The 12065-nt window shown below is 46.0% G+C and overlaps 1 protein-coding gene across 6 annotated transcripts in view; it reads left to right on the forward strand.

Annotated features, from left to right (window-relative positions):
• Nucleotides 1–12065, forward strand: part of LOC138683372 (zinc finger protein 462-like) — a 121377-nt gene that overhangs the window by 79633 nt on the left and 29679 nt on the right. For all 6 annotated transcript variants that reach the window (XM_069775076.1, XM_069775078.1, XM_069775072.1 and 3 more), the window contains exon 7: nucleotides 7631–7822. In XM_069775076.1, coding sequence (XP_069631177.1) covers nucleotides 7631–7822 — 192 coding nt within the window. The remainder of the gene's footprint in view (nucleotides 1–7630; nucleotides 7823–12065) is intronic.

The raw sequence follows: 12065 nt of genomic DNA on the forward strand, positions 1-12065 counted from the left end.
TGAATTGCTGGAACTCTCGGGACAATTCCTCTACAGCCGAGACACAGGCCCGTAGGGAGGAAGAGAGACTTCCTTCGTATTGCCGGAGTTGGACAGCTAATTCATCCACCGTTTGTCCATAGCCTTCTTTCCAGGACATTACTGCCAATGAGTTGGCATAGGTTGGTGGTGCACTTTGTAGAAACTTCCGCCACATGGGTTGTGTGCATTGGACTTCATCTGGATCTGTGGGTGACTGCGCATTTTCTGGATCATTATAAATCACCTCCAGCACGGCTAATTCCCTCAGGTACTGGATACCTCTCTCCATGGTGGTCCACTTGCCTTGGTGACGTGTAACTTCATCCTTGAAGGGGTATGTTTCCTTCACACCTGACAGAAGTCGCCTCCAGAGGCTGAGGACTTGTGTTTTTCTCCCAATCGCCTTGTCGATGCCCCCTTCCCTAGACAGGGATCCCGACTGCTTGGCTTCCTTACCCTCTAATTCCACACTAGTAGCCCCATTATCCCAGCATCGGAGCAGCCAGGTAACAATGTGCTCACCTGGGTGGCGGCTAAAATCTTTTTGCATGTCACGCAACTCACTCAGGGATAGAGATCGGGTAATTATTTCAGGTTCTGCCTCTTCCTCCTGTTCTCGTGATGACCCTGGTTCATCTTCATCTCTCACTAAGCGAACTGATTTCTTTGTGTGTTTCTTTTTCTGTACAGGGGCGACTGATACTGGCACAGGTTGGTTCTCTGGTTTAGTGGCAGTATCTGTCACCGGGGTAGGGTTAGCCACGGTACCTGTTGTCGTGGTAGGGGCAGCCACGGTGCTTGTTGTCAGGGTTTGGGTAGCCATGGTGCATGTTGTCGGGGTTGGGGTAGCCATGGTGCATGTTGTCGGGGTTTGGGTAGCCACGGTGCATGTTGTCCTGTTTTCCATCTTTTCCCCCTGGGGGTGCTGCATAATATCAAGCAGGGTTTGGTAGATACCGGCCAGGGCCCAGCACAGTGTAGTGAGTTGTGTGTCTCTGGGATAGCCACAGCATTTTCCTTTCAAAAATTCTATCACTTCATGAGGGTTCTGTAGTTGTTTGGGAGTGAACTTCCAAGTCACTGGAGGTGAGAAGTTCTCTAGATACCTGCCCACATCCTCCCACATGCCGTGCCACCCATGAATATCCAGCTTTGGGACAGATCTCTGGGTAGTACTCTTAAAGAGCCTTTTTGTAGCCCTAGACAAGACCTGAAACATATTCAGGAGGCATAGCACTAACAGCACACTGGCTTGCGCATCCCAAGGATATTCAAAATTCTCAAAAGCTGTTGTAATTAGTCGGAAGGAGAAAAGGGAGGCAAATGGACGGGGGGGAAGTATCCCCCCCCCGACTTCCCCATGGATTGGGTGTAATTACCAATAAAATCCGACAGAAGGTGCCCAAAGTATGGAAATGATATCACTGCCTCATACAGATACCAGCTTAACCTCATGACCAGTGATGTAATCATTTCACAAGTCAACATTGCCCAGTACAGCAAAATGATAATCCCAATCACTCTCCCAGAGATGAGATATGCAACTACAGGCAATACATAGAGCATATAAGAACTTACAAAACGCCACCATGTAAACAAATGAACCAACATTGTGACTAGCATCTATTTATCTAGTATAAGAAATGCGTATGACAAATTTGTTTCAACACACTCTGGCCAGATCTGTCGTTATCTCAACCCTTCGTGGGTTCGGGCCCCACGTTGGGTGCCAAAAAGGACTGTCGTGGTTTCAGCCCAGCCGGTAACAAAGGACCACGCAGCCGCTCGCTCACTCCTCCCGCCCCCCTCCGGTGGGATAGGAGGGAGACAGAGGAGAGAAAAGAAAAAAAAAAAAAAGAAAAAAAACCCTGAAACCTCGAGGGTTGAGATAAAGGCAGTTTACTGGAACAACACAAAAAAAAAGTTACAACAATAAAAACGGTACTAATGAAAGAGTATACAAAAAGAGTGATGCACAGTGCAACTGCTCACCACCCGGAACCCGACGCTCCGACGCTTCCCCCACTGAAAGTGGAGAAATCTGCCCCCCGCCTGCTCCCCATTTATATACTGAGCATGATGTCACATGGTATGGAATAGCTCCTTGGCCAGTTCAGGTCAGCTGCCCCGGCTATGCCCCCCACCTCCCAGGTTCCTGTAAAAATTAACTCTATCCCAGCTGAACCCAGGACACCCTCTTTCTCTCATTCTGGATCATCCTCTCTGTCCCCCCCCCCCTTAGGTTAATCTCTCTCTGTCTCTTTTTCTCCTTGGGTTGACCTTTATCTGTATTTACTTCTTGGTCACTCCCCCACACCTCTCCCTCCCCCCCTCCCCTCTGAGTATCTCTCTCTTTCTGGGCTGACTTCTGTCATGCCCACTGTGTCTCCCTTTGATTCCCCACCCCCTTTTTGGCTTGCCTTCTCTCTCCCCCCATCCCCCATGCCCCCCCCCCCGACCTCTTGCTCTCGCTCTATTTCTCTTTCTCTCCCTTTCTATGGGTTACCCTCTCTCTATGGGTTGCTGTACCTCTCCTTTCAGTCATCCTCCTTTGGGTCATCCCTTTCCCTCTGGGTCAACCTCTCTCATGTGCTCTTTGCGTCTCTCTCTCTTGGATACCTTCTTTCTCTGGGTCTCATACTGGGTCCACCCGGCTCTCTCTTTTTCTCTCTTCATTGCCCTCTGTCTGTTTTTCTCTCTTGGCTGCCCCCCCCCTCCTGGCTGACATGCCCCCCCTCTCCCCCACCCTGTCTCTCTGTGGGTCTCTTGCTTCCTCTCTCTGTGGCTTGCCACATCACTGCGCAACCTCCCTCACTTTGGTTCACGCCCCCCCCACCTCTTCCCCCCCCCGTCCTGCAAGCTCTCTCTCTCTTATTGTGGGTTGAGCTGCCCCTCTGTCTCTTTCTGAGTCATGCACACTCATTCTCTCTTTGAGTCACCCCCTATGTATGGGTGGTCGCCTGCTCCAGGCAGCGGGTTCCACCCCACCTTGCTAGATCACTTTCTCTTTCTGGGCTACGCTTGCTCTCTCACTGGGCCATCCTCGCCATCTCTCTGTCTCTGGGTCAAGCTCTCTTTCTCTCTTAGCCATGTGTGCTCTTCTCTAGTTCACACTGTCTCTCTCTCTGTGGGTCATGCTCTCTCTCAGTCACACTAGTGCTCTCTGAGTGTATTGTCGCCCCCCCCCCCCCCCCGACTCACACGCTCTTTCTCTGTAGGCCATTCTCTCTCCGTTGGCCACACACACACTCTCTGGGTCACGTCCCGCCCCCCCCCCAATCATGTTGTCTTCCCCCCTCTAGGTCAGCCCCTCCCCCCCATGTTCTCTCTGTCTCAGTCTCTGTGGGTGACACTCTTGTTCAAATTCTCTGTCTCTGGGTCACTTTCTCTCTGGGTCATGCTCTATGTCTTCCTGGGTCACACACACTCTGTCTCTTTCTCTCGGTCTCACTCTCTCTGGGTTTCTCTCTGTCTCAGACTCTTTTTGGGTCTCTGTCTCTGGGTTGCACTCACTTTATATCTTTCTTTGGGTTGCACTCTATCTATCTGATTCACACTATATCTCTCTCTGGACCATGCTTACGTTCTCTCTGGGTCACGCTTGCTCTCTGCCTCTCTTGGTCACACTCACTTTCTCTGTGTCACGCTCTGTCTCTTGGGGACACACACACTCTCTCTCTTTGGGTCACGTGTTTTATCTGCCTCTTTGGATCACATGTTCTTTCTTTCTCCCTCTCTGGGTGTCTGTCTCTCTCTGGCTTGTGCATGCTCTCTTTCCCTGGGTCACGCGTGGTCTTTCTGGGTCAGTCACATGCTTCTTTGTGGTTTCTTTATCATGCACTCTTTCAGAGCATGTGCTCTCTATCTGTGTCACACATACACTCTGCATTGGGCTCATGCTGTGTCTTGGTCAGATGCTTGCTTGCTCTCTGAGTTCAGAACACTCTCTCCCCCTCTTTGTAGCACTCTCTTTCTCTGGGTCTCATACCCATACATTTGTTTAAAGTGCCTTGGCGGTTGTAAAAATCCAAGTGTCTTTCACTTAGTCTCCTCATGTCCATTATCTTTTGGGGAGTGGTCAAACTCCATTTATTATAAAATGCATTCTTGCATAATAGCTCGAACTGTTAAGGGATGTTAGGAGCAGCTGCCTCCTCCAGCAGTTCCAGCCTAGGACTTCCTCCTGCCAGGCCACTGGGACCTGTGGCTAGTCTAGCTTGAAGTTTGCTAGTGAATACACCCCCTACCCCCCCATGCACACTCAGTTTGGGGAAGCCTGGCACCAGGCGCATGGGCTGTGACCCACGGTCCTGCTCCAGCCACTGGCACAGAGCTTCTCACTTGCCTCACTCAAACCAGTCCCTCCCAGTAGCTGGTTGTTGAGACACACTCTGTTCCTGCCCCAGTAGCTGGAAGTTAAAGACCCCCACTCGTGACAGTATATGACACCACAGGCCAGGGACACCTACACCCCCTGTCTGATTCCAGTAGCTGGCACCAGATTCCACTCACACGTCTCACCAGTAGCTGGCATTTAGTCCTTGCAGCACACATACGCACAGGATAGAGTGAGATTACGCAGAGAGATAGTTAAGAAAAGATTTAAGAAGATATAAGGAGACAGGACAGACTGTGGTTATCAGGCGCAGGGCTCAGTCAGGCAAGCGTACTGACTGGCCCCGTTTTACATGCGACTGGTCCCTTTTATACCCCTTTCTGTCTGCCACCCTTTTTGTTCCTCCCTGCTCCCCCTTCCCCCGTACGTCACCTCATGAGTTTGTATAGTTCTATGGATTCCTGCACCCCTCCCAGTCCAGTATCCAGGATCCCCCCTGGTTTGCAGTCTTTTCAGTTGCAAAGTCCAGGTTGATCTTCCTGGAAGTGGAGCCTGTGGTTTCTTGGTAGCCCATCAATTAGTGTGACTGGTGAGGTTTGTTTCTTGTCATTGTCTCCATGTTTGTTCTGTCAGGTCTGTTTCTGTATATTTTTGTTTCTGGTTTCCCCCTTTTTCCCTTGGTTTCCCAACTGACAAGGTCCCTGATCAGATAACCTTGCTGGAATAAACATTCTCACACTCTTACGCATCCTCATCAATTAGTATGACAAGGTATGGTTCTCATTACTGACTCCCTTATAATTTGTCAGCCAGTTTTTTGTCCCTGAATGTTCTTGTTTATGGCTTCCTCCTTTTCTTATTATCCTTTTTTGTGTTGAAGAAGGCCCTTGACCAGATACCCTTAAAGGAACAGACGCTTTCCTTCCACATACCCTTACAAGAACCACTTGGTTCTTGTACACACCTAGCATTTGTTCTCATTCAGTATGTGCTGCTTCTTTTGGCATAGAGCAGAACTGTATGTAGTATCTCTGAATGTGCTGTAATTTGTTTTCACTTTGAATCAGACTGTAACCTAGAGTTTTTGCCCAGAGTCTAAATCATCTGGGACACGATCCTTTGGATACATCTCAGGTGTTGAGACAGTCCCATGGAAAAATTATGAAGATACACTTATTTATATATTTCAAAATAATAATTATGAGATGCAAAACTAGCAGTAGAAAATTTCCTAACTTTTCTGTGGAGTCACACTAATGAAAACTATAGTTTTGCCTCTGAAACCAAATACATTTTCACATAGTGCCGTCCACCTGAACTGTTATAGATAAATAGGGAATATAGTTACTAGCTGTCTTCTAATTTCTTAATTTGTAGTAGTCTTCAATTTTCTTTAATTTCTTATTGTGATTTTATGTTAAAGACAACTGGTGCCTGCCAGGAATTGCTTATATTTAGCAAATTGTGGGGGTTTATATCTTTTTGTCTTTAGTTCATCCTTTTGCATTGTCGTGGTTTAACCCCAGCCAGCAACTAAGCACCATGCAGCCCGCTCACTCACTCCTCCCCCCTCCCAGTGGGATGGGGAGGAGAATTGGAAAAAAAAAGTAAAACTCGTGGGTTGAGATAAGAACAGTTTAATAATTGAAATAAAATAAAATATAATAATAATAATAATAATACTAGTAACAATAATAATTGTCATGAAAAGGAAGATAACAAAAAGAGAGAGAAATAAAACCAAAGAAAAACAAGTGATGCACAATGCAATTGCTCACCACCTGCTGACCGATGCCCAGCCAGTCCCCAAGCAGCGATCAGCACCTCCCAGCCAACTCCCCCCAGTTTATATACTGATCATGACATCCTATGGTATGGAATATCCCTTTGGCTAGTTTGGGTCAGCTGTCCTGACCATGCTCCCTCCCAGCTTCTTGTGCACCTCCTCGATGGCAGAGCATGGGAAACTGAAAAATCCTTGACTTAGGATAAGCACTACTTAGCAACAACTAAAACATCAGTGTGTTATCAACATTATTCTCATGTGATTAGCATAGGAGTTTTGTGGTGTGTGGGGGGGTATTTTAATGTAGAATGATTGCTAATCTCTTTATGTGCTTGTTATGACTGGCTGTGATACGTTTTTTTCCTCTTGTCTTTTTGTTCACTTATTTCTGATGTTTGAAAACATTCTGTTCTAGAACCTTGTTTGTTAAATTTGTTGAGAAATGGAAAACATTTTTCTACCTCTTTCATAACCAGAGCTCTTATTCCTTCCATTAATGCTCATGAATATTTCACTCTTGTATTAGTGTTGTCATTTTATGTACAACTTGCATGTAGTCAGTGTAGCCCTTTAACCTGGAAGCAGCACTTCCAGAACAATTACTTGCCACACATATAACATCACATCACTTTTACACTGGACATTTCACTTTTTCTTTCAGGTGCCTTCATGCTTAACACAGAATGAGTCGTCTTGGGAATTTGTTTCCTGTTGTATTCTGTCTTTATGACTTGGAATGTATTTGGAACCAAATTCACTACTGTTCATTATTTCTCTTCTTTCACTTCTTTTAAAATTTTTCCATAATATGCTTTCCCATAGCCCTATAAATATGTACTGCTCTTGGTATTGCCATGTCCACTTCTTGTAGTAAACCAACCTTGACTTGGTTACTAGTTCTGTGGAGCTCATTCCTGCCTGGAGGCAGGTTTCATATAGGGAAAATGGGATCTTCCTTGAATTAAGTGCGGGGGGGGGGCAGTGGGTGGTTTTTTGTTTGGTTTTTTTTGGGGGGGTTGGGGTTTTTTTAAGAACCTTAGTTAACATTTTGTAGTCTCCTTCTGGTTTCTTTAATGATTCTGGGTGTGTTGCATGGAAAAACATGGAGGACTTCACCCTTGCTTTCCTCCCAAAGAAATTTGGAAATGCTCTAGTCAAGCAGCTCTATTTTCATCCAAGATTCTGGTTTCTTCTTATACCATGCAACACAGGCATGCTAAGAGTCTGGTCTTTGTTTTCTGTCATCAGTCATTTAACAAGGATCTAGAGTTGTCAGAAAACAAAACTTTGGTCCCAAAGCGGGTATCTGTACCCGCAGACTCCGGACTGTTTAAACAGGAAGATGCACATAGTTTGTTCTCTTTGGAATAAGTCTCACACTGAAGGAGGCCATAGGAATTTTACTGCTGGGTTCAGCAGGAAAAGAATGGGGATCCTATTTTGTTTCTTTTGTGAGCTGATGACTTGCCTGTATTTTGCTCACCCAGGTGAACATGCCTACAAATGTTCTTCCTGCACATTTTCCACCATGACAATCAGCCAGTTGAAAGAGCATTCCTTGAGAGTGCATGGGAAAGCACTGACACTACCAAGACCCCGTGTTGTCAGCCTCTCAGCTTCACTTGGCTACCACGCCTCCAAGAAACACACTTCTGCTGAAGAGGTGGAGGACTCTAATGGTAAGAGGTGCCTCAGAGCAAGAATTTAATTGTCTAAAATACTATTTAATATTTTTATTTTAAAAAAATAATGAAGGCAGCAACTAAGAAAAATCCAAAGTTGCATGAAAAGCAAGAATAAAGGTGGTGTTCTAGTACTTGACCTGCAGTTGAATCTCACCATTTTATTCTTTACTAAATTATACTGCCAATGGTTGGCCTTTGGAATAAGTCAAGCTGACCTTACTTTTCAACAAAGATTTACAGCATAGAAAATTTTCAGTGGCAGAGCTTCCATTAAAAGTCAGTGGAAAAGAGAGCATCTAATTTCATTTGCATTTCTGAAAAACACCCCTTTATCTTGTTAGCAGAGCAGTTTAGTGAAGCCACTAAAGATTAAGTGTAAAATGTAGAGGGAATAGCTAGGCAACTTTCTATTTTATGCTTTTTATGGAAATGGGTGTGTACACAGATCCTGATGTTTAAAATATGGACAGATGGCTTATTTTTAAGTTTTGCCTTGTATTTAGGCTATGGAGTTTTATTGCTTGTGCAACAAATGATGAGAATACAGGATTGAAACTTGGCCGATAGAAACTGGTCATCCAGTTACACGCGTGGCAGCAGACTCTTAGCATGCAATGTTCATACTTTAAATGGATGACAGTGAATACAGATACTGCAAATGCCAAGAGAAGGGGAACATACTACACTCCACATGGATCATCTGTGTTGTGAGGAAAAGCAGCAGTGGACAAAACAGGCTGTAGGAAAGAATGCCATACTGGCCTGGAGTTGCTGTTACAAAGGAAGCAAATGGCAGAACAGCTTTGGCTTTGAAAAAGAGTATTATGCTCAGCATAAAAGTAATTATATTTGGGGCAAATTAGCTGAAGAATTGTAGGAAAATGTATTGGGATTATGTGGCAAGGTTTTGGTAGAGGGATGCTGCAGGAGTTGTGTCTGTGAGAAGAAACCAGGGGCTGACCCTATGCCAGACAGAGCCAGTTCCAGCTGGCTTCAAAACGGACCCAAAGCTGAGCCCATCAGCGACACTGGTGGTGCCTCTGTGATAACATATTTAAGAAAAGGTAAAAAACACTGTGCAGCAGCTGTGAGAGAGAGAAGTGTGAAAAATGTGAGAGAAACAACCCTGCAGACACCAAAGTTAGTGAAGAAGGAGGGGGAGGAGATGCTCCAGGCACCAGAGCAGAGATTCCCCTGCAGCCCGTGGTGAAGACCATGGTGAAGCAGGATGCCCCCCTGCAGCACATGGAGGTCCAAGGTGGAGCAGATATCCAACTTGCAGCCTGTAGAGAGGACCACACTGCAGCAGGTGAATATGCCCTGAAGGAAGCCAACTGAAGTGCATCTACACCAATGCACGCAGCATGGGCAACAAACAGGAGGAGTTGGAAGCCATTGTGCAGCTGGAAAACTATGATATATTTGCAACCATGGAAACATGGTGGGACGACTCACACATCTGGAGTGCTGCAAGGAATGGCTATAAACTCTTCAGAAGGGATAGGCAAGGAAGGAGAGGCGGTGGGATAGCCCCTGTATGTTGGGGAGTGTTTTGACTGTCTAGAGCTTGATGATGGTGATGAAAGGGTCGAGTGTTTATGGGTAAGAATCAGGGGGAAGGCCAACAAGGCCAATATCATGGTGAGAGTCTGTTATAGACCACCCAACCAGGATGAAGAGGCAGATGAAATATTCTATAAACAGCTGGGAGAAGTCTCACAATCGCTAGCCCTTGTTCTCATGGGGGACTTCAACTTACCAGATATCAGCTGGAAATACAATACAGCAGAGAGGAAACAGTCTAGGAGGTTCCTGGAGCGTGCGGAAGATGATAACTTCCTGACACAGTTGGTGAGTGAGCCAACTAGGGAAGGCACAACACTGGACCTGTTGTTTGCGAACAGAGAAGGACTTGTGGGTGATGTGCTGGTTGGAGGCCGTCTTGGGGACAGCGATCATGAAATGATAGTGGTTTTGATTCTCGGAGAAGTAAGGAGGGGGGTCAGCAGAACTGCTACCTTGGACTTCTGGAGGGCAGAAACTGGGGCATAACCACAGTGCCTGCTCTGTGACTAATACTTCAGTGGCACTCAGAACACCTCTGTATGTAGCCAGGACTTCTTATTCTGGAGGGATATAATTATTTTCTACCCCTTTGTAACTCTGGCTCCAGAATCCCAATGGCCACCCTCCCATCTCGAGGGGCTCATTGCCACAAGTTCTATATGATGCTGTTTTTTCCTTCACTGGTATATAACAAATGTTTTACATCACTGTCTTCCCAGATAAGTCCTAATGCCGTCACATGGGCTATTTCCTCATTGATCTGCTCAAAATCTTGCTGCTGTTCCTCTGCCTGTTCAAAGTGACTCTTTCCAGGTTACTTGATATAAAGATTTAGTTAATTGGCTATAACCAGGGATGTGCATACATCAAAACTCAGGGTTTTTTTGCATCATGAGGGCAGTGTGTGCTAGGGCATAATACTGTTGAGGTACCCAGATAGCCCAATAGATTCAGTTATTCCCATTTGCTGCCAAGCCAGTGGTGAGGTTCCTATAATGCAGTAAATTCATTTCAGCTACCCAAACAGTATGTTGCCTGGAGGTCAGAGCAGGCAGAACCAATGGTTTAACTGAGCTCTGACCTTTGCCTTGCACTTGCAATTCCTTGACTCACAGTGCTAGATATCTAATGGTTTTTTTCATCCCACTCAGTCATATTCTCCCCCTTTTCCTTCAGGACCATCCATGAGTCCTAGTGTGTAGGGCAGTAGTGTGGAGAATTACCATATCTTCCTGATGTTTTTTCCAAGGTCAACCAGACCATTGGACTTTAGACATTACCAACAATGCTTCCCAGTTCCTATACTAGATGGGACGTCCCATGGTATGGAATACACCGTTGGCCAGTTTGGGTCAGCTGCCCTGGCTGTGTCCCCTCCCAACTTCTTGTGCCCCTCCAGCTTTCTTGCTGGCTGGGCATGAGAAGCTGAAAAATCCTTGACTATAGTCTAAACACTACTGAGCAACAGCTGAAAACATCAGTGTTATCAACATTCTTCACATACTGAACTCAAAACATAGCACTGTATCAGCTACTAGGAAGACAGTTAACTCTATCCCAGCTGAAACCAGGACAGCCTTAATAACTCTGTCTAACCATCAGAGTTATTGGGCAATGGCATCAGTGGCCACAGCCTTATTGGGGTCCCTCCCCCCTTGCCTGTGAACACATTCCATCAACCCAAGCAACTGCAGTCGATTACCTCCTTCTTCCCAGTCCCTCCATGGGGATATTTATTTTTGAGATCAGCAAGATCAGACCATTTCTTAACATATCCCTCCATCAGCTGATCCCCAAATCCACCCCCATTGCATAGGGCAGTGTTTACAAGTGGCATAGGACCCAAACCCCCAAGAACTTTGCTCTTTTGAGCTATCAGCTGTATCCCACCTCCTCTGGTTTCCCAGCACCTCCATAGCCACTGCAAGGCAGTTTCCTGAGGGTGTTGGCTGTAAGTTTCCCACACAGCCTTAATCTTGCTCTGAGTAAAGGGCCTGTTGAGTGATCACGTTCTGGGGAACAATGCCCTTGTTTGCATAGGTCTACTTAATTACAGTAACTAGGGACTGCCTGATAGGCTTCTGTTATTAATTCATCATTAGAGTCCCAAATATCATCATCCCAGGTTTCAGGATCCCAGTCCTGTCAATGGCAGTCACACCAGACATTTTGTGCTCACTGACTGTTCCTGTAGTGGCTCAGTGCATAGTCTTTAATTTGGCTAATTAGTGCCACTAGCTACTAAAGTCTGATTAAGACTCTCCCTTTCGCACTGAGCATTTATTACTGCTTCCTTTAGCAAACCATTACTCTGGGAGAGAATGTCAGCTTGATTTGCAACCTCTGTTGCAAATATTTTTGGAGTTCCACTTGAAGCCTACCTACAACATGTGCTGGCATACCTTCACAGAAAGCAGCACATCTCTCTCCTAGTGTTTTATATGTATCCTCTCCTTCTTGCAAGGCCCAGGCTAATTTTCTTGGAGTCTGTACTGGGAGGTGGTCCAGGTTCCAGGCAACTAGAACACGGGCTTGAAGCAAGCACCATCCCATCTTCTCCCAATCATCTTCCCATCCCAGTACCATTCTCTTGGGTCCCTTTGGACCCTTCTCTTCCCAACTATTCGGTGTTCACACTCACCCCCAAACACATCACCATTCACACCACAGT

The sequence above is a fragment of the Haliaeetus albicilla genome, chromosome W, assembly GCF_947461875.1.
Source record: "Haliaeetus albicilla chromosome W, bHalAlb1.1, whole genome shotgun sequence".
Lineage (NCBI taxonomy): Eukaryota > Metazoa > Chordata > Aves > Accipitriformes > Accipitridae > Haliaeetus > Haliaeetus albicilla.